Source organism: Rana temporaria, chromosome 6 (assembly GCF_905171775.1).
Source record: "Rana temporaria chromosome 6, aRanTem1.1, whole genome shotgun sequence".
Classification (NCBI taxonomy): Eukaryota; Metazoa; Chordata; class Amphibia; order Anura; family Ranidae; genus Rana; species Rana temporaria.
The window spans coordinates 146,008,758-146,035,253 of NC_053494.1; the positions used below are offsets into that span (position 1 = coordinate 146,008,758).

Sequence of the window (26,496 nt, forward strand, 5' to 3'; positions counted from 1 at the left end):
TACATCTAATGGGTCATTTGGTACCATCGACAGGTTTTAGTAAAAACCCTTTGAAACTGTGCTGTGGAGGGACTTGCAGAACAAACTACCTGAGAAACTAAGTGGTGTAGCGCCTTTTGCAAATCTGTAGAGTTTTGGACTTTAGTTAGTAAACCTTCAAAACAATGTACTGAGTCTATACGTATGGGATGTCTGTAGTGAAGTGAGATGCACACTGCAGCAGATGCCCCTCCTTCCCAAGAGTAAGAACACCCCTTTATTGTGAAGAGGGGATGGGGATGTAAATGGCCTGGTGGCATTCTTGGGCCAGGCCATGTGCTGGAATGAGGGACTAAACTAAAGTTTTGAATTTGAAGCCTGGGAGTAGAGTGAAGGGTAGAAGCACACGAAGAGGAAGGTTTCATTACCTTTCTCCGAGGAAGCAAAACGTTGCCATCTGTGACTTAATGAATTGGTCAAGTGCCTCACCAAACAGGCGTCTTCCTTGAAAATGCATAAGCACCAGGCATCTTGTCCATGCAGGTTCAGCTGCCAAAGCTTTTAGTCAAAGAGTCCTGTGCATATGAACATAAGATAAAATAAAAGAGCTATTCTGGGAGTAGAACAGTGTAAGGTAAAAAGCATCCTATATAGGAAACCCATTGCATAGGCATCTTACAGTATCTTCAAAATACAGCTCTATATAAGAAAACAAAAAAATAAAATAAAACTTTGGTGTCCCTTTACATAAATGCACTGCTGCTGCACATTGAACACACTTGTGAGTCTATCTATGCTTCTATTTGAGTTCATTGCAGGAAAATGAACATATGTGAACAAGTCTTTATTTTGGTGCAGGTTCAGAGAATAAAAAAAAAATAAACAGAATGATGACATGAATAGACTGTCAATAAAGCAATAGTCCTCGTTCCTCACTTATCCTGCTGCCATACTTCCTAAATTAGAGTAAGAAAATGGCCAAGGCTTACAATAATGTCCATGGCTAAGCCTGTCGTATTGAAACGTGGCTAATTTCTGCAGAATCAGCTGTTATTCAAGGCGTTGGTAGCCCCACTGAGCCCACCTGGCTTGACAACAGTGGTTTTGATGAAAGCCATGGGAAACATCATTGGCTGAACAGTGAGAGCATCCAATTAGATGCAGTCACTGTTCAGGTATTCTGACAGTTATTGTTTTCTGACAGTCAGTTAGTAGCCACATCGAGCAGGGGTGATCCCTTCACCCATGTTGTTAAGAGTGGATGGTGGTATAGATTAGATTTCTCTCTTTAAGTACTTTTTAATGAGAGAAGACTATCTTAGACTTCTTTTATACAAACAAAAGGTAAACAGAGACATCAGACCAAACCAGTGAAAGTGCATATCTTTGTATTTATATAACCCATATACATTGGCAGGGTGTGGTTACAGTTTCCATTAAGCTCCTTTAAACACGATTAATAAGTTAAAGTTGCATTATCACAGTAAGAAGAATTGTTCACCCATGTCTCATTACCTGTGAAAGTCACCCTGTGCGCCAGCAACTCTTTCACTGGCAGAAAATCTGCATATTGCCTCACCCCATACTTTCAGCACAAAGATAAAATCATTATTAAAAAAAAGAATGGATTACAGGATGATATTGAACAAGCCTACTGATCAAGGGAGGCCTGACAAATGAATTTGGTGTCTAGCTCCAGCCTCTTAGGTGGTCTTACTCTCCATTACTGTAAACATTTTAAGCTGTTACATTCCATGCTGGAGTATCCACAAGAGGCAATTATTAACCCCATTGTCACGGTTACTGGACCTTATGTGTCAGCTGCAAAGCAAACCATCTGTCTGAATGAAAAAGGCATCAAGCAGTTATGGTGGTTCAGGCCTATAAGAGGCTTATAGATTATATACTTCAAGTTTGAAAAACACAGATTTGACCTAAGACCACCTGGTAACTGATGTTTTTGAACATGATTGAATGTTCTAAGGATCATTACAACTTGTTAGAATTCATACAACACTCCGTATATTGTAGGAGATATAAAACAAGCAAGCAGTATTCGCCCCACTCAATGAAGGAAAAGAAAAAAAAAAGCACACACACACACACATCAATAGCCAAAGAAGGGGGAAGAAGAGTTTTGAGGCTCCTTTTGGCTGGGCACAAGAATGGCATTAGAGTGCAGGGGCTGGAGGTAAAATGTTTGTTATCAGTCTGGCAGGGAGAGGGCATAAAAGCCATTCAATGATTTTCACATTCCTCCCCTTATGGCTCTGGAGACCCCACAGAGGCTGGCCACTGTTCTTGAGAGGGATCAGAGATTCAATGTTGGCATCATCTGGCATAACGCTTGATGTAGTCCTCAACTTTACTTCGATATTCATCCTGCAAAACAAAAAAAGATGATATTAAACTAACAGAAACAGACAACCCAGGAAGGTGTTTCATGCATACCTATAAATAAAATTGTAATGTTTTACTCTATCAGTTAATAAACAATTAGCCGACGTCTATAAAATCTGACAATAAGTAATGCAAACAGTAATAATGAGGTGTGAAGTTTAGTTGCCCATAGCAATCAGATTCATGTTCACTTTAGTCAAATGAGTCTAACAGCACTGTCTCTGCTGATGGGGGGAATCGTGTGAATTTCCTGCACCGTGTATGGCCTGAGATCCATTGCAGCGATTAGTGCTATAAAAATGCACGGATTACTGTAAAAATGTCACTGGCAGGGAATACGCTAGGGGGCGATCAAGGGTTGTGTTCCCTCTGCTTTTTGAAACTAAAGAGGGGATGGGACTTACTAGGGGAAATGACAGATCACTGTTCATACAAAGTTCCTGGTTCTCTCCCCTGAGAGAACCAGGAACTAAGTGTATATTAATTGGTTTGTGTAAAAGTTCCTGACAGCCTAATTTCTTTGTTTCTTGAGGACAATAAAAATCCAGGACAGTACAAATTCCACCCAAATGACCCCTTTGTGGAAAGTGGACAGTCTGAGGTATTTATAAAGAGGCATGGCATGTTTTTTAGAGCAACAATTTTTAAGAAAAAGTAGTTACATTTTTTTTGTATGTATATATATATATATATATATATATATATATATATATATATATATATATATATATATATATATATATATATATATATATATATATTTTTTACATACTGTCAACAGTGCAGTACAGTACAGTATCATCGTATGACTGGTGTGGCGGTGATCAGGGATACCGACTGGTGAACGGTATGTTGACCAAAAAATAAAAAATAAATTAGTTCAATGTCACTATAGTAAGACTACTACTCTAGGAGAGGGGTGATCAGGATTTTTTTTTTTTTTTTTTACATTTTGATTGCTGTAATAATAATAATAATAATCTGCCTGCATTGCATAGAGAAGTACAGAAACACAGCGATGACATAGCTGGGTCTAAAATAAAATATGTAATGAAATGAGAAGGCTTTTGAACATTTCATTAATATGTTGATGAGGGAGGGAGGGAGGGAGGAACCAGGGAAGGCAAAATATAAGCAAATCACTAGTGAATCACTATAGCTGCTTGCAATGATCATTGTATTCGGATGTTGTCAGAATACAATAAGCGGTCATCCCTCACTGAGTGATGGAGGAATCAAGGAATGTTCTTTACTCAAGGTTGAAGAAATGAAAATGGCATAATCTAAAGTATGCCTCACAGATAAAGAAAAAACTCTAGAAAAAGAATCCACATATATGCTGTCCAACCATTGTGACACAGAGGAGCAAGCAAAATATAATTTGCAGGCACAATTAATTTAAAATATGTACTTACTGAAAATGCACTATAGACTCCTCATTCTATGGCAGATATGCACCAATTTTACAGAGACATTTAGAAACTAATTTGTTTTTAATAAAATCTATATGAAATTGTAATCTATTCCAAAATGAATTCTCCAATCTGTCATTAATAACAAAAATGTACATTCCACGCATAATTTAAAACACTTCACATAGGAGTAATTCTCTAAACGTGTTCATTTTGGAACATATCCTACTAAACTGTCCTCTAGCAAGCAGCTTGCAGCCAAGAAGCTGAAGGGCCTGGGAAAATGGTTAACATTATGGGGTCACCATCTGTGGGCTCCACAGCCATAGCTCAGACACCGATCTCCCAGCTTACATTATTAGTTATATTTTGTTTCATCACCTGCAATACATAAATCTTATGTGCACAAGGAATTAGATGAAGAGGATTCACTTGTATAGGTGAGCTAGCAGGGTTTTATTACTTCATGCTAATCAAGATCAGACACCGAGAAAAAATTGTGCATCAGTCTTGGTGTCATGGCAACCACTAGTTGTCCAATAGCCTAAATTATTTCTTTATTAATATGATAAATGCTTCAACTAAAAGACTTTAGCAGACTGTGAATACTGCATTTATCTTATTTATGATAAGATAGGAGTAGACATTCACTTTCGCTGGTTAACTCTGTAGAGAGGAAGCAGTGTAATTATAATCAATGCATGTGCATTATTGGTACATGCTTGTAATTTATAGCTGTTTTCAGTTACTATTCTTTTCTTTCTGAAGTGTGGGAATCAAACTGTTGTACGACAGTAAAGCTAGAGAACAGCAGCTCAAGGGCTAGAATTCTAGCTGTGCAGCACTGTGGCCCTAAGCCCCCATTAATTTATATGAAAACTGCATCTAAAGAAGATTGGACACCCACCTGGTAAACTTTAAGAAAGTCTAAACAGAAGACTGGGTTTACACAGTTGGACAATAGGGGCTTGGTACCTAAGGCCCTGTTCACACCTGCATGTTTTCAACTTATAAAATGCTCAGCTCTGAAGCTCCAAAAACGCCCAACAAGCAAAATCCTATTAATTTCAATGGCCCCGGTTCATATGTGAGCGTTCTGTCATCTGAAGCTCAAAAAAGTACATGAGCTTACTTTTGGCAGATTACAAGCGTTTTTGGCCCCATAGACTTTATTAGAAGCGCCTGACTGGAGCACAAAAATGCTTGTAAAAGTCTAAAATAACAGCTCTGCACCCCTAATTTCCTCTCCCTCTCCTCCACTAGTGCTTTCTATTGGCTAAACAAAAACTCCTGAAGCTGTAAAACGCTTGCAATATGCTTCTAGATAAGCAGCAAAAAAAGCTTTAAAAAAAACATCCGAAAAACTTTACTAAATGGATACGCTCAGGTGTTAATGAAGACTTAAGGCCCAGGGTACTCCAAATAGGAGATGTTTTTAAGAGCATGAGCTCTTGCAGTTAAGTTCCTCATCCACTGTGCAAAGGTGGATTATTAAAGCAGCGTGCCCCTTGCAAGGTCCCAAAACAAGAACTAACATGGAATCCATTTGTCTAATGGAAGAAGTAGATTTTAGTTAAAATCCAATGGCTCTGGCTACCCCCAGGCAATTCAGAGGGCATTTGTTTAGGTGCTTATGAGCAGGGCACAAGGATGGCAGAATGTCATCCTTGTTCAAATAGAAAGATGAAGAAACTATTGTGGCCGTATTACAACCTTGTTGTGGTATATGAGAAGAAGCTTATAACAGAAAAGTGCTGCCAGTTCAGAGACATCCGATATAAGTGATGGCTACAAAAAAGGCTACTTTGCTGGCAAGAATATCCGTGATTAATGGTGGCTTCTGCAGGGCAAAGAGAGAGAGAAAAAAAAAAGGGCACAGGGTGCTGCCAGGGGGCCTAACATGAGAAACACCTTGAATAAAGTTTTTCAAAAGGGAGCGTGAAGCCCAATGTCTTTGGAAAAGGATGGTTAAGGCTGATACCTTAGGGAGCTAGATTCTGGTTAAGACTTGTTTACAGTAAGGCCAGAATGCTAATCACAGAGTAATTGCTGGAACAGAATTGACTGCATTCACACCCAGCAGAGTAAGATTTTCAGGTATAATAGATCTTCCTGGAAGTGGCATGTTCTGGTTTCGGCAAAGTAGAAAAAACAGACTCAGAAATCTATACTTTAAGACCTGGGTTCCTACAGCCATATCTTTAAAGCCAGGGACTGTGAAGCAGGGTGGAATAGAGGGAGCAGGAGAGGCAGAATTCTCAGTAGTGGGAAGGCTTATATTAGCCTAAACTGAGACAAGGGGATAATTACAGCATCTGAGGCCAGAATTAGATGACCCCTAGTTCTGGATACAAACAGTTGTAGCTTGTTGTATCTAGAGGATAGGATATCTATATCCGTAGACCCCTTTTTTTGGCATATCAGACTGGACATATATAATCCACATGGCAGTTTACCACTCTTGGAAAGTGGACTGCAGAAATCACTGGACAGTTTCCATTCATGAGAAAATCTGATTTGCCAAGTTTCTTGTGTCCCCTTGATGGCTGAAATATGCTGCTGTGGTAGAATTGTCTGACTGCAGCTGAATTGGATGCCCCTTTAGAAAGGGGGTCTCTAGTGCTGGAGGGACAACGTAACTGCAATGAGCTCCAAGATGTTGGAGAATTTGGTTTCTTCTCTTGATCATGTTCCCTTAACTGTCAAGAATTGGGAGACTTTTCCCAGCCTGAAAGACCCATGGTGGAATGATCAAAGATTGTATAATCTACAGCATGCCTCAGAGCAGGGAGCGGTCTACTTCAACAACACTGACGAAGTCAAAGATCACTGGGCACAGTATCGCCCCCCCCCAAAAAAAAAAACCAGTAAGACCGACTTTGTTTTTTTGAAAAAATATTTTTACTCAGAATTTAAATAAGTATTACAAGAGAGTGCAGGGTTTAGGATTGCGTTATGCAGAGAATGCAGGGTTCACCCATGCAATATGCTCAGATTGCAGGGATCAGGAGTGGGCTGCTCCCAGAATGCAAGGTTCATGAGTGCATTGCGGTCAGAATGCAAGGTTCAGGAGTGTGTTGCGGTCAGAATGCAAGGCTCAAGAGTGCCTTTTGCTCAGAATGCAGGGATCGGGGAGAGGTGATGTGAAGAGTGGTAAAGGACACTGCTATGGGGGCGACCCTATCCATAACAGTGTCCACTGCCCTTCACATCACCCCCCCACACACAGTGGTGTTTCCACAGCAGAGACTGGGAGGCAACACAGTTCTGGACAGAAGGCAGGAGCTGGCAGAGTTACTTTTCATATTAGCAAGTTGGTGATTGGGTGTTTAGGACTACCCTGCGTCCCAGAAACTGATTAGTAGATAATTTACCAGTGACAGAATAGCTCTAATTGATATCCTAAAGCAGGGGTAGACAACCTCGGCCCTCCACATGTCGTGAAACTACAAGACCCATGAGACATTGCAAGACCCTGACAATCACAGATATGACTCAGAGGCAGAGGCATGATGGGATTTGTAGTTTCAAAACTGGAGTGCTGAGGCTGCCTACCCCTGCCCTAAAGGGAAGATTTGCCAATCCCTTGACTTGAAAAAGGGGGACATATCTCGGAAATGCTTTGTCATGGCAACAGTACAACGCTAGATAACTCTCTGTGGTTGCCAACAGCTCTCCCCGCCTGCAGAAGGCCGCTTGGGTTTTCACATAGCCACGAGCACAGCCGATGCTGCACACCTCCTGCCTGCGTGTTCACCACATTATGTGAGTTTGATGATTTTTACTTTTTGTATTTTTTACTAATAAAAATATGAACAGTAGGATATATGTTGGCGATGTTTGCAAGCTCCTGGCACTATGACCCATATTTGGGGTGCCTGCCCTATAATCACCCCGTTCTGGGACAAGATACTCTAATTGTACGACAGACTAGTGGGAGACAAAATCACTAAAGAACCCCACATTGCTCTGTTATCTATGGTACCAGCCTTCTATAAACTAATAAAAAAAAGTCTAAAATTAGACATTTTCTCACAACGACTTGCTTCGTTATTGGCAGACATTGGCGTTGATCAGATACCCTGTCATTAGCTGAATAGGCTTGTGAACTAGATTTGATTGAACATTAAGAACAAATGATTGCATGGGACAAAAGTGAATCTGAGTACCATTTTCTCATGTGGACCGTTTGGTCACATTTTCAATATTCTTCTGGTTTTGAGCCATCCATAGCGGATTCGTTTCACCACAATGTTGTTCCTGGGACCTTTCTTGAATAGATGGTTCTCTGTTCTCCTAGCCTTTATCCTGTGCCCCCCCTCCCTCACACACACTTTTTTCTCTTCCTCCTCTTTTCTTCTTTGCTTATTTGTATCACTATCGTCTATTCTGCCTTTTTTCTTCTGGATGATGGAATATTACACGTTCACTCAAGGATACTCCTCCTCTTACCTACAGTTTTAGTTGTGTTGGCAGAGTACTGGATATGTATAGTCTGATTTTTCTGTCATGCTCCATTTACTTTCCCGATAATTGGTCAGGGTTATGATATATTAACATGTTCATAAGAGTTATCCGTGCTGTATTTAAGAACTTTTACAGGTTCAAACTGTACGGATTTGAGATATGTCACACATATTTGTTTGTAACTTTGCCTACTGGTTGAATCTCAATGTATAATTTATTACTTGTATGCGGTTTCATTTGAAAATGAATAAAAATAGATTGAACATAAGAAAACTGCACTAGGGTCTGCACTTATTTCTTTGCTTTGTTCCTATAGTTTGTCCTTTGCCCACAGACCACCTGAAGCTGCAAGATCTGTGCACTGCTAACTGCCGCCATGTTCATATAATGATTTTTCTGACCTATTTGTGAGGAGTGCCGTAGTTGTGTTTAGAGTGCAACACTACATTATATATATTTGTTTGTTAGAATGCAGGAAAAAGCAGACATTTGTGTATATATAACCCCAGCAGCCTAATTTACAATACCTGCCGCTGAGAATGTGTTTTTAGCACGACAGCATCGCCCTGATTCTCGGCGACAGGGTGCCGACATCTCGCACTCGCTGGAATAGTAAAAGCACATCCCAGCGAGCGCGTCATAGAAGCGACGGGGATCCGACTTGGATTCCTGCCAATTCTACACGTGTGCAGCGTTTGGTATGAATCCTGAGGGGGCACTCCCCGCCGGATTGTAAATAAAAATCTGGCATGGGTTCCCCCCTCAGGAGCATGCCGGGCCCTTAGGTCTGGTATGGGTTGTAAGGAGAGCCCCCCCTACGCCGAAAAACAGACGTAGGGGGTTCCCCTACAATCCATACCAGACCCGTATCCAAAGCACGCTACCCGGCCGGCCAGGAAGGGAGTGGGGACGAGCGAGCGCCCCCCCCTCCTGAGCCGTACCAGGCTGCATGCCCTCAACATGGGGGGTTGGGTGCCCTGGGGTGGGGGGGCCCCGCAGTGCGCCCCCCTGCCCCCATGTTGAGGACAGGGCCCCTTCCCGACAACCCTGGCCGTTGGTTGTCGGGGGGGGCGGGAGGCTTATCGGAATCTGGGAGCCCCCTTTAATAAGGGGGCCCCCAGATACCGGCCCCCCACCCTAAGTGAATGAGTATGGGGTACATCGTACCCCTACCCATTCACCTGCAAGAAAAGTGGTAAACACAAATAAACAATACAGGGTATTAAAATATTTTATTAGTCTGCTCCGGGGCCCCCCCTCTCTTCTTTAGCTCTTTCACGAGGGGGGGCTTGCTTCTTTGACGTCTTCGGGTGGGGGGCGCTCTTCTTCCCGCCATCTGGTTCTCTTCCGCCGCCGGGGGGGGGGGGGGTCGCTTTTATAAAAGCGCCCCGCCCCGGCGGGCTTCCTCCGACGTTTTCCGCGGGGGGGTGGATGCCGCTCTTCTTCGCCGCCGTCTGGTTTTCTTCCGCCGCCAGGGGTCGCTTTTATAAAAAGCGCCCACCCCCCGGCGGGCTTCCTCCGACATGTTCGGCGGGGGGTGGTGTGCTTCTGTCGGCTTCTGTCTTCTTGCTTCTTCTTCTGTCTTCTTGCTTCTTCTTCTGTCGCCTTCTGCTGTCTTCGTTCCTTTAGGTGGTTACACGTCGCTTCCTCCCGCTGAGAGCGGAGAAGACCCCCGGAAAGCGGAAGAAGCCCCCCCTGCTGAAAGAGCTAAAGAAGACAGGGGGGGCCTTCGGAGCAGACTAATAACATATTTTAATACCCTGTGTTGTTTATTTGTGTTTATACCACTTTTCTTGCAGGTGAATGGGTAGGGTACGATGTACCCCATACTCATTCACTTAGGGTGGGGGGCCGGTATCCGATAAGCCTCCTGCCCGCATACCCCGACAACCGACGGCCAGGGTTGTCGGGAAGGGTCCCTGTCCTCATCAACATGGGGGCAGGGTGCTCTGGGGTGGGGGGGCCCCGCAGTGCGCCCCCCTGCCCCAGAGCACCCAACCCCCCCATGTTGAGGGCATGCAGCCTGGTACGGCTCAGGAGGGGGGGGCTGCTCGCTCGTCCCCACTCCCTTCCTGGCCGGCCGGGTAGCGTGCTTTGGATACGGGTCTGGTATGGATTGTAGGGGGACCCCCTACATCGGTTTTTCGGCGTGGGGGGGGGGGGTCTCCTTACAACCCATACCAGACCTAAGGGCCCGGTATGCTCCTGGGGGGGACGACCCATGCCGATTTTTTATTTAAAAATTGGCGTGGAGTTTTCCCTCTCAGGAATGCATACCAAATGCCGACGCTAGAATTGGCGGGAATCCAAGTCGGATCTCCCGTCGCTTCTATGACGGCTTTGTCTCTATCGTGGCAAGCCAGCTCGGCACTGGCTCCCGCGATAGGGCTCGCAGGTGGTCAATCTTGCCGAGAAAGGGAGCGAGATTGACACAATGTCGTGGTCACCCACTGTAGTTACACAGGCTCCCTGCATGCAGCTTCAGACGCATAAACCAACAGCTCATTTCACGTTATTCTAGCTTATTCAAAATGTGTTCTTTGGATAAAGATTTTGAAACAACTGTCAGGTTACTATTGCTGTCTGTGCCCCCTTTAGGGAGATTTACCCTCTATAACTGTCCTAATTACCAGTGTCAACAGAAATGAAAGTTAGGGTTAAGTTGCCACTAGAACAGGAGTGGAGGGGACATTTTCTAAACAGGACATTGATTAATGCAAAAAGTTTTGAGTTAAAGTGATATCCTCTTTTGTCAGGCTTGTTTAAAGCCTGATGAGGGGTTATAGGTTATACCTAGGGCAAACTGGACTTGGTATTAAGTGGAACAGATAACCACTTAACTAATGCTCCTCAAAATTTGCAAAAACAATCATGAATACATTTGTGGTGTTCAGCAGATGGTAGCTTCTTTTCATTTACAAAATCAACAAAACAGTTGAGTGAAAACGTTTACAACAAAGTATGTGCACTGCGTTGTGGTTCTCCCCAAAATACCCAACCATGAATAATCAAATGACAAATAAAACAGCCTGCAATAAGTAATTCTAGCTTGCATAAAAAGGCATCCTTTATTTCAGGGATCCTCAAACTACGGCCCTCCAGCTGTTGCGGAACTACACATCCCATGAGGCATTGTACAACTGACATTCACAGACATGACTAGGCATGATGGGAAGTGTAGTTCCTGAACAACTGGAGGGCCGTAGTTTGAAGACCCATGATTTAGAGCATTGAAACAAGGTCAAATGTAGCTAAATGTTCTACCAACACAAATACATTTGAATCAGCCTACAAAAGTTCTCCTTGGATAGTACTGGGTACCGGCACAGGTAACCATAGCGAATCCCAACTACGCTGACAGATGTTTCTTGGGTTGTGGCCAATGAGGTGACATAGTACACACATGGCGGTCGTGCCTGAAATTACTCTCCTTTTGGGCTCTTCCACACTTTATTTCACCTTATTATCCCCAAGCATGCTCCCGAGCAACAACTGGCTACATACATTTTTTTGGCTGCCAAACAATAGCAGAGGCCTGGAAGAAGCCCTCTGCCTCCATACAAAAAGTAAAGGACCAAATTACCCTACAGTTGCTTCATGTCCAGCATCCTTAACGACCAACAGTCCAAATACACCCTCCTACCTTCCCTAGACCTAGCAAGCCTAACATTCCTTTAGCGATCTATTCAGAATGAACTTGAGCTAGATGGAGTCTCCCTCTCTACCCACATTTTTTTATTTTCTTCCTACCAATTCCCTCCTGCTTTATCTGGGCCCCAAATTTCTCCGCTTCCTCTTTAATATCATACCCTTCCACTCTTTTGAACCAAGTCGCTTCAGAGTAACTGACTTTATTCGCAACTTGTTGTTTGTCTAGCATATTTAAGTTTGCACTGTTTCGGTACATACACCACACAAACTCTCAATTTAATGTTTTCTGATGCCTAAATCCCTAAGTGGGCATAACAGTCGTTATGACATTGTCTCTTCTTGAAAATGTAAATAAAAAACCTTTGAACGAATAAAAAAACACTCAATCTTATAGAAAAAGTGATATCTGGGAGTTATACATGGTTGATGTGTGCAATGGCAGAATGTAGCATGGCTATAAGGCAGTGCACTCCGTACATTCCAAGCCTATGCAGGTCTTGCGAACCTCAAAGATTTTCCAATGTTGAAGAATCTCAGCAGACCATTAGATCTGCTTGGATATCATAATCTTATGATCACAAATGTTCATTAGGAAAGAGTTTACAAATAGCAAAAGCTTTTTGGATGGAACCAGAAGTGTTAAATCCCTTCAGTTATTTTTGCTGCCTATGACCTGCTGTCCTAGAGACGCAACAGAAAAAAGGGATTTTTATATACAGCTTACCTGTAAAATCCTTTTCTTGGAGTACATCACGGGACACAGAGCAGCATAGCCATTACTATACGGGTTATAGAGTCTACCTTCAGGTGATGGACACTGTCATTCTCAGACAGGAAGTCCCCTCCCATAGTGGGAGTACCTCAGTTTTGTAGCAAGCAGTATGCCTCCAAAAACATCTTCCCCATAAGAGGGGTGGGAGCTCTGTGTCCCATGATGTACTCCAAGAAAAGGATTTTACAGGTGAGCTGTATATAAAAATCCCTTTTTCTTTATCGTACATCACGGGACACAGAGCAGCATAGCCATTACTAAACGGGATGTCCCAAAGCAATGCTTTAATGAGGGGAGGGTGACATCTCAACCAATAAATTTAAATTCAGAAACTTAAATTTAAGTAAATCAAATCAAATTAAACCAAGTTAAATCAAAAAAAAAATCAAGGGTGCCCCAGATCCCGAGGGCCTTATATCGCAGCTTGCAGCACCGCCTGCCCAAAGGCTGCGTCGGCACTCCTTCTAATGTCCAACTGATAAAACTTTGTGAACGTGTGGACCGACGACCAGCTCGCCGCCCTGCAAACCTGAGCCATAGAGATGTGGTGGTGCGCTGCCCAGGAAGCGCCCATGGCCCTGGTAGAATGGGCCTTTACCGACAAAGGAGGGGATAACCCCTTCAAGCCGTAGGCTTGAGTAATTAACTGTTTAATCCATGTAGCGATGGTAGACTTTGCTGCTGCCTGACCCATCTTGGGTCCATTCGGCAGGATGAACAAGATATCTGTCTTCCGAATCCTTTGTGTAGCCTTAAGGTAGGCCCTCATGGCCCGGACAATATCCAAGGTATGCAGTAACCCTTCCTTTCTTGAAGTGGGCTTTGGAAAGAAGGATGGTAGGATCAAATCCTGATTTAAGTGAAAACTGGATATAACCTTTGGCAGGAAGGACGGGTGAGGACGAAGGACCACCCTGTCTTTATGCAGAATGAGGTATGGTTCTCTACAAGACCAGGCCGCCAGTTCTGACACTCTTCTAGCAGAAGCCATGGCAACCAAGAATACGAATTTTCTAGTCAGTAATACCAACGGAACCTCGGCCAGAGGCTCAAAGGGCTGTCTCTGTAGAGTTGACAATACAAGGTTTAAGTTCCATGGACAAAGGGGTGACTTGAGAGGGGGATTAATGCGTAAGACCCCCCTGCAAGAAGGTTTTAACCAGAGAGTGGGTGGCCAAAGGCCTCTGAAACCATACAGACAAGGCTGAAATCTGTCCCTTGATGGTGCTTACTGCTAAGTTTTTGTCCACTCCCAGCTGTAGAAAACGTAACACCCTGTCAATGGTATACTTGCGGGGGTGCCACCTCTGGGACTCACACCAGCCTACATAGGCCCTCCAAACCCTGTAATAAATCACTCTGGAGACCGGGTTTCTAGCCTTAATCAGAGTAGAAATTACCTGGCTAGACAGGCCACTACCCCTGAGAATCAGGGATTCAGCCGCCGGGCCATCAAATTTAGATGCCGTAAGGCAGGGTGGAGGATCGGGCCTTGTGAGAGTAGGTCTGGATGGAGCGGAAAGGTCCAGGGTTTCCCTACTGCCATTCTCACGATCAGTGAGTACCACGATCTCCGGGGGTACCAGAATAACTGGTCTGTGCTCTACCCTGATCCTGCGCAACAGGCGGGGCAGCAACTGTAACGGCATAGAATTTGCAATCAACGTTGTCAATCTTTGTTTTTAGCCCACCCAGGGTGGCAGCTAGTACCTCCTCTGTTAAAAACACAGGGTTGGGTTGATTAGGGCCAGCCACAGCACCAAACATACCCAATGGCTCATCCAAGGCGAGATCCTCTGGTTTTTCAGGTGAGGATAGAACTGGCATAGCCTGACTAAGATCCTCAAAGCCAGAGGGGGAACCCTTTTGTTTTTTAGCACCCTTAGTTCCCGAACCTTTTGGAGCCATGATACAACATCGAGGCACTCCACTGACAACAACTGTTTCAGCAAGGATAAAATAAACAATATGGTGGCCAGGGTAAAAATAGGTAACCACCTAATGCCCCTGAGCCTCTGGGAAAGCAGCCTCTTTTTTTTTTTCAATAAGTACTGCCCCCCACAGGACTGTGTCAGCTGCCAGACCGCTGCAAGAGACCCTTTGGCTTAACAATAATTTTGGTCAGTGAGGAGCTAGCTCCAGACCCGCAGGTCTCTATACCGCCACCGGGTGCCGCCGTGCTCTTTCGGCGGACCGCCGCTCTGTGTCCTTTCCAGCCTACAGCGCTTTACCAAGTGAGCTGGAGCGAGGCTGTCTCAAGATAACAGTGAGGAGGGCACGGCCCCCTTCCCTCCGACGCCACCAGACGCTCCCCGCCTCCTCCACATATCGTTGTGCGCGCGTGCCTGATAGCCGGAGATGATGGGAGCCGTGCTACGCTGGAGGAGACATGCGGCGGAGCACATGGTGAGTACCCGGGACAGCTTAGGACAATCCTGGACCCCAAAGGACCCTCTTTGTCAGAAAGGATGGGGGTGGGCTAAACCTTGTTGGTCCTAGAAATCAGGAGTTGAGCCCCTACCCCCCCAAATGCCATGCGGAGCAGCGGAAAACATAAAAGCCAACACAGTCAGGGGGACGCATGATTGTGGGAAAGTTTAACCATCCTGTCTAGCAGACATAGTGGAAAAAAAGTTGCCAATGCAGAGCATACCCAGGCTAAAACCACTAATCTCCCCCAGAGGGACCTGCCGTCTAACCAAGTCCCGCAGGCCCCCCTCTTACCTGCTCCATGCCGCAGGGTATTGCATAGCAAGAGGCCCAATCTTCCCCCATCTTCGTGGGTTTCGTACTAGACCTTCAGGGACTCGGGTCCTGGAAGGAACACCACTCCCCTGGACCTATACAGCATCCTGGCAACAGGTACTTTTGGACCTTAAAAGGCTCAAAGCTCTGGGCCCAGGATCCAGCCCTCCGTGGAGAGGCGTTATAGGCAAAACCCCACGGCTTGGGGTCCGGGTACTGTCCACTTTGGCTCTGAGGCACCTTGGACAGATCCGGTTGGCCTGCCTTGGTCCCAAAGACGTGGAGGCAAAGCTATTTTTGTGACCAACACCTAAGACACTGGTAAAAAAACTGAGGTACTCCCACTATGGGAGGGGGTTATATAGGGAGGGGACTTCCTGTCTGAGAATGCCAGTGTCCATCACCTGAAGGTAGACTCTATAACCCGTATAGTAATGGCTATGCTGCTCTGTGTCCCGTGATGTACGATAAAGAAATTAAGATTTTTGTTTTCTTCTCCCTGAAACCTTTGCTGTGTGAAAAGAAGGGGAAACACTGTTACAAAGCCTAGGCATATGACCTCCTTTTCTGATTCACCAACCTGTATGTCTCCCTCCCCAATCTTTAATATAATAACTGTATGGAGGAATCTCCCACCTGAAAGACACCTATGTCTTAAAATGTTTGCCTTCCTTCAAAAAATGCGAACCTTACTGTGAAAATGGGACTCTGGTTGGTTCTCTGGGCTACTAATATGCTTAAAGAGATAATTCTCCTGAAATGTCTCTATTTACTGTCTACCCTGGATCGAAACCGGGCTCAAGTAAGTTTGGGTACGGTGGGGGGGGGGGGGGTCAATTCTTTGATACACACGTTTTTTATTTTATTTAATGCATAGAATGCATTAAGGTAAAATCACTTTAAGCTTTATAACCACTTTAATTGTACATTTTTATTTACAAGCAAGTCAAGCACTTGAATTTGACATGGTATCAGTTTCTTGCCGACTCTGTACAGCATAGCTGAGACTTGCAGAGGTAGATGCAATACAAGGAGACAATTATTTGTGCTGCAGTGCGGGGAGCATGTGGATAGGAGAGAGCTGAATGACAAAGATATGCTTATTGGTCTTCTTTTTCTGTTCTCCCCTGCCTGACAAGTCTGTGTGTGGCAGATCTGTGTACATTTCAGAAATGAAGGGAAAGAAATAGAAAAACCTTTGGCAGATAAAACAGCTCTGATATATGTATTCCTCTATGTATTTAAAGGTTTGCCAGGAGTTCAGTTTTAAGGTGGTTCAAGGAAGTGCAGAAAGCATGCTGATCAGAGCAAATAGCTGATGGAAGCATGCTGATCAGAACAAGTTACAAGTGTTAGTCTGGCTGAAAAGACACAAGTCCATCTAGTTCAATCAAAAGGTGTGTGTGGCAGAGCTGTGTAAATCTCAGGAATGAATGGACAGAAATGCAAACCCTTCGTCCGATAAGACAGCTCCCATATATGTGTTTGTCTGGCGTTCGAGTTGTTCTACAGCCTTAAGTTTTGCATTCTATGCATTAAGGTAAAAAAAACCTGTGCTGCAGGATCCCCTTACGCCCCCCTTATACTTACCAGAGCCCAATCACTGTCCAGTGCACTGTGCACGAGAGCAGTTGCTCTCTCCATCCTTACTGGGCAGATTGATAGCAGTGGGAGTCATTGGTTCCCACCACTGTCAATCAAATCCAGTAACTATGGTACAGGGGGCAGGGCCTAGCCACCCTCTGTGTGTGTCAATAATTGCAGAGAGGATGGCTCAGGAGTGAGCCTGCACCAGTGTCCCCATAGAAAGCAGCATTCTATGGGAGCACTCACCGAAGAGGAGGAGCCAAAAGCGCCAGCAGGGGACCCCAAAACTGGAGGAATACCACAGAGCAGGTAGGAATAACATGTTTATAATTTGAATACAAAAACATAACACTTTAAAAATTGAAGCTTCAGTAACACTTTCAGCTTTAAGGTGGTGCAGGAGGACCCTAACCACCCCTCATTATTGACTAAAGATCTGTCTTTTTATGGGTAACCCATTGTAGCAGTACTGTGATGAGCAGCTATTGAACCTGAACCCATATTTATTTGCACTATGACCTGGCACAAATTGAAAGCTTGCAGTACAACTAGTAAAGTCCACAAAACTCAAAAGTAATGTATATATTTTTTGTATGTTTTGGGTAAGCATGTGGTGCACATTAAATGACAAGCGTGGGAAATCTGTAGCTCTAACTATCTTTCCCATATGACATGCTATGTTCCTCATATTTAAACTTTGCCCCAGCAAGGAATTTGCATGGTTAGTTTACTAAATTTGAGACAAGTTGCACTGTATTTAGCAGGGCTTAGATTGCAGTTAAATACTATTTATGTTCTTTTCATGTCTTAAACATTAAAATGGTGATCCTATATATAATAGATTATGCTACCATAATCAATTACATTTAGAGATATGCGAGAAGGAGAAAGTAAGGGCCATTACCCTGTACCATTTTTATTCCTGCCCACAAGTGGGAACTGTCCAGAAGCACTCAATAGGCAGTAATTTGGCACTATAGAAGCCATTCTCCATTCTCGCACCAAGACTTCTCTTTGAGAAATTTGATGTTCTTGTTGAACAAAAGGAACAAAGACGTGAAAGAGTCCCTCTCGGAAGTCCTACTGATAGATTATTTACTGCTTCTTTTCATTACCATTGAAAGAGCAGTAAGCAGGAGCTGATGTATGCACTTAAATGATGCTTTCAATCCTAAACTAGAGATTATTGCAGAGCCCATTTAACATACTGTCACTAAAAACTGCTACAGAGAACGATATATGAAAGAAAGAACAAGCAGCAGACTTTTCATTCCACAGTATATTAAGCAAGCAGATGCTGTTGGCATTCTTTTTATTATAAGTACCATATTTATCGGGGTATACCGCACCCCGGCGTATAACGCGCACCCCAAGCTCAGCAAGGTAAAAAAAAGAAAAAAAAAAGAAAACTTACATTTTTGCCCTGCGACCATCGGCAGCCTTGTCCGGCGTCCGTCTGCGGCTTCCTTGCCCGGGGTCTGTCTGCAGCTTTGGAGGTGTCAGTCTGCGGCCTCCATCCAGGTGTCTGTCTCGTCCAGCGTGTCCCGTCTGTGGCCTCCCATTCAGGTGTCTATCTCCGTCCAGCGTGTCCGTCTGCGGCCTCCATTCAGGTGAGCGTCTCCGGTGTCCGATTTTAGCGTGAGCCGAATTTCCTGTGTGTTCGACTCCTCACGGCTTGTCTCGGCTCCTCTCGTGTTGCTGCGGGAGGAGCCGAGCCTAGCCGAGTGCGCAGTACATTTGGCTCGGACAATGTCGGAGACAGCGGGGAATCGGCGTATATCGCGCACCCACGATTTCCCCCTGATTTTAAGGGGAAAAAAGTGCACGGTATACGCCGATAAATACTGTATATAGTTTTAGCAGGTTTTTGGAAAGATTGTAAGTTCTAAACATTACTGTGAAAGTCGAGGGCTGATTGATGTCACTTTCAGTGAATTTTTAAAAGCACAAGGTTTTCGAACCTCTACTTTTAACAAGATATGTACGGAGAGAGTTACATGGAGCTTCATATGGTTGACCTTCACCTGAAAAATCTAGTCTTTGGTAGCCCACCACGATCAATGTCCAAGGCCTTTGCACGCTTGTGCTGTCTGATCATCATCTCACTGATAGTCATTATTCGCCTTAAAAGTAGGAACATACCCCAACACAATATCATAACAATCCTTAATTCGGTCTCCATGCATTTTTAAGAATGTCTCAGATTCTGTCAGTATCTTGACTAATGAGTCTGTAAGGGGAACATTTTTATGCCATGTTACATTCACTAATCATTCTCTGCAGGTGAATCACTGTATTCAAATGCATGAAGATACACCTGTAGTGAAAAAGTTTTGTGAACATCACATTCACTGCTTTATAAATATTTAGCTTTTTTAGATAAGGGGGTGGCTGCTGAAAATGCATTGGTGCCATGTTATCTGGCACCTTTATATGCAAATAGTGCTCATGGAAATCTTCTTTATTTGTGAGATATAAAAAACCTACTAAAATTTTTTTGTAAATTTAGTACAAAGTATCACAAAGGAAAATACAAAAATGAACAGTAGTGGTAAATGTATGAACTAACAAATTTTGATATAAAGGTTTTGCATGCATAAATACAAGATGATAATTTTATTTCCATTCTGTCAGTGTTGAGTGGTTTGTCACAATCATACAATCTGCTGGGGAGCTGGAGAAAAACAGCAGACTTACTGGCCAGATCACAAGATGAAAACAGAAGAAAGAAGGCCTAAAAAAGGAAAACTAACACAGCCATCACATCTGAGAATTGGTAAGCTGCGATATAATAAATGTTTGCTTTATTGAAAGCTGCTTATTTAAAAATACTGAAAACAACTTTGGAAGTTACATGTTAAAATTTATATAAGATTTTAGCAAATCGGATTTGAACAAAAACTATTTGACAACTGTAAAGTTTCCCCACAAACCTGTAACAAGGAAAAAAAAAAAAATGTAAGCCTATTAAAGTAACAAAATGATTGTTGCTACAAATGTTACAATTTGGCTTATCATTTAGAATTCAAATGAGAAATATGCAGGTGCTGAAGGTTGTCAATGATCCCAATTATGAAAATGGACATTGATTATCCCTGCCATAAGAAAAACAAAACAAACATTCTACTGCATCTTGCATTGGCTCTTAGTATTCAGTTTATTAATGCTATGACAGCTTGATCAAGGTAACTTCTACAAGTGTGCATTGTGATTTCCAAGTTGACAAACAATAAAATGTCACCAGTACTCTGTTGCAAACATATTCACTCTTATTAGTGCAATGTCACATCAGTCAAGGCGACATAGTCACTGCGTTCTGTCCAGTATGACCTCCCCCATTTCATCATGTGCCAGTTTTGTGGAAAAGCACTAGTAGGAGTGGTTCATAAAACACAGAAAATTTGAACCTGTGCTCCTAATGAACTCCAAGTATTTTTTGGCAACTACAATATCCAGTTTTTTTTCTAGTTCATTGAGGGACAGGGGAGTAACATCCAAAACAGTCCAACTGAGGGGTGGGCAACACAGCAAACAAAATGCCAACAAGCCCACCAAAACAACAGTGTAAACCTCATAAAACAGAAAATAGAATGCACTTGGTGTACCATGAAATTGCAGCACTACGTATATCCGGACACAGGAAAGTTAACTAGTAACTAAAATAGGGTTGTCCCGATACCACTTTTTTAGGACCGAGTACAAGTACCGATACTTTTTTTCAAGTAGTCGCCGATACCGAATACCGATACTTTTTTTAAATGTGTCCCCAAATGCAGCCATGTCCCCCCCATATGCAGCCATGTCCCCCACATATGCAGCCATGTCCCTCGAGCCATGTCCCTCACATATGCAGCCATGTCCCTCTAGCCATGTTCCTCACATATGCAGCCATGTCCCTCACATATGCAGCCATGTCCCTCACATATGCAGCCATGTCCCTCTAGCCATGTCCCTCACATATGCAGCAATGTCCCTCTAGCCATGTCCCTCACATATGCAGCAATGTCCCTCTAGCCATGTCCCTCACATATGCAGCCATGTCCCTCTAGCCATGTCCCTCACATATGCAGCCATGTCCCTCACATATGCAGCAATGTCCCTCTAGCCATGCCCCTCACATATGCAGCAATGTCCCTCTAGCCATGTCCCTTGATGCGGCGGCGCGATGCAGCGGCGGGGGGGGGGAAGGTATTCTATTTAGGTATCGGGGGTATTTGCGCGAGTACGAGTACTCCCGCAAATACTCGGTATCGGGACCGATACCGATACTGGTATCGGTATCTGGACAACCCTAAACTAAAACACTGTGCAAAACCACATGGGTTAGTTGGTTACGAGTTACCGTATTTATCAGGGTATACCGCGCGCCGGCGTATAACGCGCACCCCAACCTTAGAAAGATAGTTTAAGGGAAAAAAAGAAAACTTACATTTTTGCCCTGCGTCCATCGGCAGCCTTGTCCGGCGTCCGTCTGCGGCCTTGCGCGGGGTCCGTCCAGCCTTGTGGGTGTCCATCTGCGGCTTCCTTGCGCGGGGTCCGTCCAGCCTTGTGGGTGTCCGTCTGCGGCTTTGGAGGTGTCCGTCTGCGGCCTCCATCCAGGTGTCCGTCTCCGTCCAGCGTGTCCGTCTGCGAGTCCATTCGCACCTTGCCCGGGGTTGCAGCGGTGTTTTTGGATTTGGCGCCGAGAGGAGCCGGATTTCCTGTGTGTTCGGCTTGTCTCGTCTCCTCAGGCGTGGCCTAGCCGAGTGCATAGTACACTCGGCTCGAGGCGGGCCGAGCGCGCAGTACACTCGGCTCGGCTTCAGGCTGCCATGTATTTTTGACACAGACAGCGGGGATCGGCGTATATCACGCACCCACGATTTCCCCCTGATTTTAAGGGGAAAAAAGTGCGCTGTATACGCCCATAAATACGGTACTTAGATGATTCATGAGGATGTCCTACTGCAGACAAAAACGCACATAGGAGCTGGGTTGGCGGCCAGTGTACAACGGTATGGTGCTTGAAGTTTTTAATCTGTGATATTTGTGAGTACCTTTTCTTACTAAAGAAGTGTTTTAGTGTTAATAATTTATGTTGGTTTGCTTTTCTTTCCATTATTCCTGATGTGAGTTGTGTCTCCAAATTTTGTCTGTGTTCCAGAAGGAGAAATATGTAGAAGCATACAGCAGATCAAGAGGGGTTTAACCATTTTTATAAGTGCATTTGATCTCTTCGTAATAAAGAGATCATACATTTCTGGTAAAAAGCTGGCACTTTTGGTGGTTTGGAAAGTTGTGAGCACCAAAATGTTTGACTTTAAAGCATAAGTACTATATTATGTTTTAGCGTTATTACCCGATGTTGGTCTTCTTTTTCTCCTAACACACCTGAGGGGAGCTGTGTGTTCTAGGATATTGGCTGTATTCCAGAAGGAGAAATACGTGGAAACATACAGTACAGTATGTCCAGTGGAGTTAAACCCTTTTCACAAGCACATTTGATCCTTATAACGCAGAGATCATAAATTTCCAGTACAAAGTTGGCACTTTTGGTGGTCTGGAAAGTTGGGAGTACGAAATGCTTGATTTTAACATACAAGTTTCAGATCATATGTTAGCAGCCCTTTGGGCTATTTGTGGACACTGGGGCCCAGATTCACAAAGGGCTTACAACGGCGCAACGCCATGTACGCCGTCGTAAATCCTGATCTGGGCCGTCGTATCTATGCGACCGATTCTTAGAATCAGTTACGCATAGATATCCTTTAAATCCGACAAGCGTAAGGCTCTTACGCTGTCAGATTTTACATATTTTTTTTCGCCGCTAGGTGTCGCCTCCGTCGACATATGCAAATTAGCTAGATACGCGAATTCCCAAACGTACGCGCGGTCGACGCAGTGAAGTTACGACGTTTACGTAAGGTTTGCGCGGCATAAGGTTGCCCCTGCTATATGAGGGGCAACCAATGTTAAGTATGTAAGTATGGCCGTCGTTCGCGCGTTGAAATTTAAAAATGTACATTGTTTGCATAAGCCGTCCGTGAATGGGGCTGGACGCCATTTACGTTCACGTCGAAACCAATGACGTCCTTGCGATGTCATATAGCGCAATGCACCCTGGGATATTCTTCGGACGGCGCATGCGCATTAGGTTCGGCGCGGGAACGCGCCTAATTTAAATGAAATACGCCCCCTACCCGCCTAATTTAAATTAGGCGGGCTTGCGCCGGGGGATTTACGCTACGCCGCCGCAACTTTACAGGCAAGTGCATTGTGAATCAAGTACTTGCCCGTAAAACTTGCGGCGGCGTAACGTAAATGAGATATGTTACACCGCCGCAGAGATGCGGCGATCTACGAGAATCTGCCCCTGGGTGTGGAATTTATAGTACTTTATGTAATCAGTAATGTTTTTAATTTTTTTTATTTTATTTAAACAGCAGGAATATTTTGTTGTGCACAGGTACTCTCACTGGCCACTGCATTAGGTACACCTGTTCAATAGCCTGGTGAACATGGCATGGGTGTTGGTGCTAGAAAGGCTGGTCTCAAAAACGACTGATCTACTGGGATTTTTACACACACAACCATCCCTAGGGTTTACAGAGAATGGTCCGAAAAAAAGAAAATATCCAGTGAGCGGCAGTTGTGTATACAAAATGCCTTGTTGAAGTCAGAGGAGAATGGTCAGACTGATTCTAGATGATAGAAAGGAAAAAGTAACTAAAATAACCACGTTACAGCAAAGGTATGCAGAATGAATCTCTGAGTGCACAACACATCGAACATTGAAGCAACTGGGCTACAGCAGCAGAAGACCACACCGAGTGTCACCAAAATTGGACAGTAAGATTGGAAAAACATTGCCTGGTCTGATGAGTCTCAATTTCAGCTGCAACGTTCAGATGGTAGGGTCAGAATTTGGCATAAACATAAAATAACCAGTTACACTTACCGGTAGCTGTATTTCTGGTAAGTCTTACAGGACGGCACCCTGAGAGATGACTGGCTTCTCCTGACAGGAAACACAATGAAAAAAGAGGTTAAAAACCCCGCCCCTTCCCGTGCTCCTCAGTTTGAGATAAAGTATGAACCCACCAGTGCACGGAAAAAACACCACAAAAAAATATAATACAAACCAATAATGTATCACAAGGGTGGGAAGTAGGCCTGCCGTCCTGTAAGACTTACCAGAAATACAGCTACCGGTAAGTGTAACTGGTTATTTCTCTAGTCGTCTTCCAGGACGGCACCCTGAGAGAGAAGCAAGTAGCTTCAGGCCTACCTTAGGGCGGGACCACTGCTTGCAGGACCTTTCTCCCGAAAACCAAGTCCTGAGGTGACAGTAGGTCGACTATGTAATGCTTCAGGAACGTGTTCTGATTTGACCATGTCGCTGCTTTGCAAATCTGCTCCACCGAAGCTCCGGCCCTTTCTGCCCAGGAGGTTGCTAGTGACCGTGTGGAGTGTGCTTTAATATTAGGAGCTACCTTACCGGCTTGTACATAAGCTAAGGAAATAGCCTGCCTAATCCATCTTGCAATAGAGGCTCTGGACGCCTGAAGGCCTCTTTTCTGTCCCGAAAAACAAATAAAAAGATGAGTAGAACGTCTAAAGGCCGTGACTCTCTCTAAATAAGTTAATAGACATCGTCTAACATCCAGACAATGAAAGGAAGCTTCTCCTTCATTCTGGGGGTTTGAACAAAAAGAAGGGAGGATTACCTCCTGTGACCTGTGGAACTTTGTCACTACCTTAGGAAGGTAAAGGGGGTCCTGACTTAGAACTACCCTGTCCTCAAATAAACGAAAAAATGGCTCTTTAATAGAGAGCGCCTGCATATCACCTATCCTCTTGGCCGTCGTGATTGCCAAGAGGAAGGCGAATTTAAAGGTGAGTAACCTGATGGGGATAGTGTCAATTGGCTCAAACTGAGCCTTGGTAAGTTGATTCAACACTAAGGAAAGATCCCAGGGTGGAACCCTAGAGATATGAACTGGGGACAACCTGTCTCTGGCTATAAGAAACCTTTTGACCAGGGGGTCCAGGGATAGACGTCTATCCAAAAAATATGACAAGGCTGCTACCTGAACCCTTAGAGTCCTTGTGGCTAACCCCTTGTCTACTCCATCTTGGAGAAATTCTAAGATGACCGAGGTCTCCTGCTGGGAAACCTGTCTCGCTGAGCACCAGCGAGAAAAGATGCCCCAGGTCTTGGCATAAATACGCCTAGTGACTACCTTCCTACTAGCTAGGAGCGTGTCAATAACCCTCTCGGGGCAGCCCTTCTCCCTCAGGCTCCGCCTCTCAAGCACCAGGCCGTCAGCTTGAAGAAGCCGGGTTCTGGGTGATAAATCGGACCCTGACGAAGAAGGTCCGCCCGGACCGGGAGAAGAAGGGGAGGCGACACAGACCCTCGCTCTAGAGCGGGAAACCAGGCCCTCTTGGGCCACCAGGGTGTGACGAGAATGAACTTCCCTTCTGCTAGATTTAACTTCTGCAGGACTCTCGGAATTAGGTTCAGAGGAGGGAAGGCATAGGCTAGATGAAACCTCCATGCCTGTGCCAATGCATCCACCCCCTCCGAGCCGTGCCCTCGGGAGAGAGAGAAGAACCTCTTCACCTTCCTGTTTGCCCTGCGGGCGAAGAGATCTATCTCTGGGCTGCCAAAGTGTTGGCATATTAAACTGAAAGTGTCTGCATTTAGTTCCCATTCCCCCTGGAGAATGGGATGGCGACTTAAAAAGTCTGCCTCCAAATTGAGGGTCCCTTTTAGGTGTACCGCCGAGAGAGAACCCTTTGCTCTGCCCAGCCCAGGATCTCTAGGGACAAGTCTAGAAGGGTGCGAGATCTGGTGCCCCCCTGATGGTTGAGGAAGGCCACCACGGTCGGAAATGATCTGGACCTCCTGGTCCAAGACTCTGTCCTCAAATGCCTTTAGAGCCTCTCCGACCGCTAATAGCTTGCGGAAATTTGAAGAGGCCCCCTTCTGTCGTTGTCCCCAGGTACCCTGGGCGCAGAGATCGTCCAGATGTGCACCCCACCCCCATGAGCTGGCGTCCGTGGTGATCCTGACCGGATTTGTCTGACCCCACGATAGACCCCGCTGTAGGTTCTGTGGGATGAGCCACCAGCCCAGTGAGAGCTTCACTGGGTCTGGAAGACTGACGCTGACCTCCAAGGATTCCTTCCCTCCATCCCAGGAGGATAGAAGGAAAAATTGGAGGGGTCTGGAGTGGAGCTGTGCCCACGGGACTGCTGGAATACAGGAAGTCATTAGGCCTAGAACTCTCTTGATGTCCCTGAAGGAGGACTCTGACCTGTCTAGCATTGATCTGACCACTGACATGAGACCCCGGATCTTGTCGTTGGGTAAAAAGAGCTTCCTTTCCAAGGAATCTATCAGAAACCCTAGATAGAGTTTTTTCTGTTCTGGAAGGAGAGAGGATTTCTCCCTGTTGATGACCCAACCCAGGGATTCGAGGGTAGTCATCGCAGTGG

General features: G+C 44.8%; 1 protein-coding gene across 4 annotated transcripts in view; it reads right to left on the minus strand.

The window, feature by feature from the left end:
* Positions 1-1,347: 1,347 nt before the first annotated feature.
* Positions 1,348-26,496, minus strand: part of UBE2F (ubiquitin conjugating enzyme E2 F (putative)) — a 305,259-nt gene continuing 280,110 nt past the window's right edge. For all 4 annotated transcript variants that reach the window (XM_040357503.1, XM_040357502.1, XM_040357501.1 and 1 more), the window contains one exon: positions 1,348-2,361. In XM_040357503.1, the coding sequence (XP_040213437.1) occupies positions 2,311-2,361 (51 nt within the window). In that variant the 3' untranslated portion in view covers positions 1,348-2,310. The remainder of the gene's footprint in view (positions 2,362-26,496) is intronic.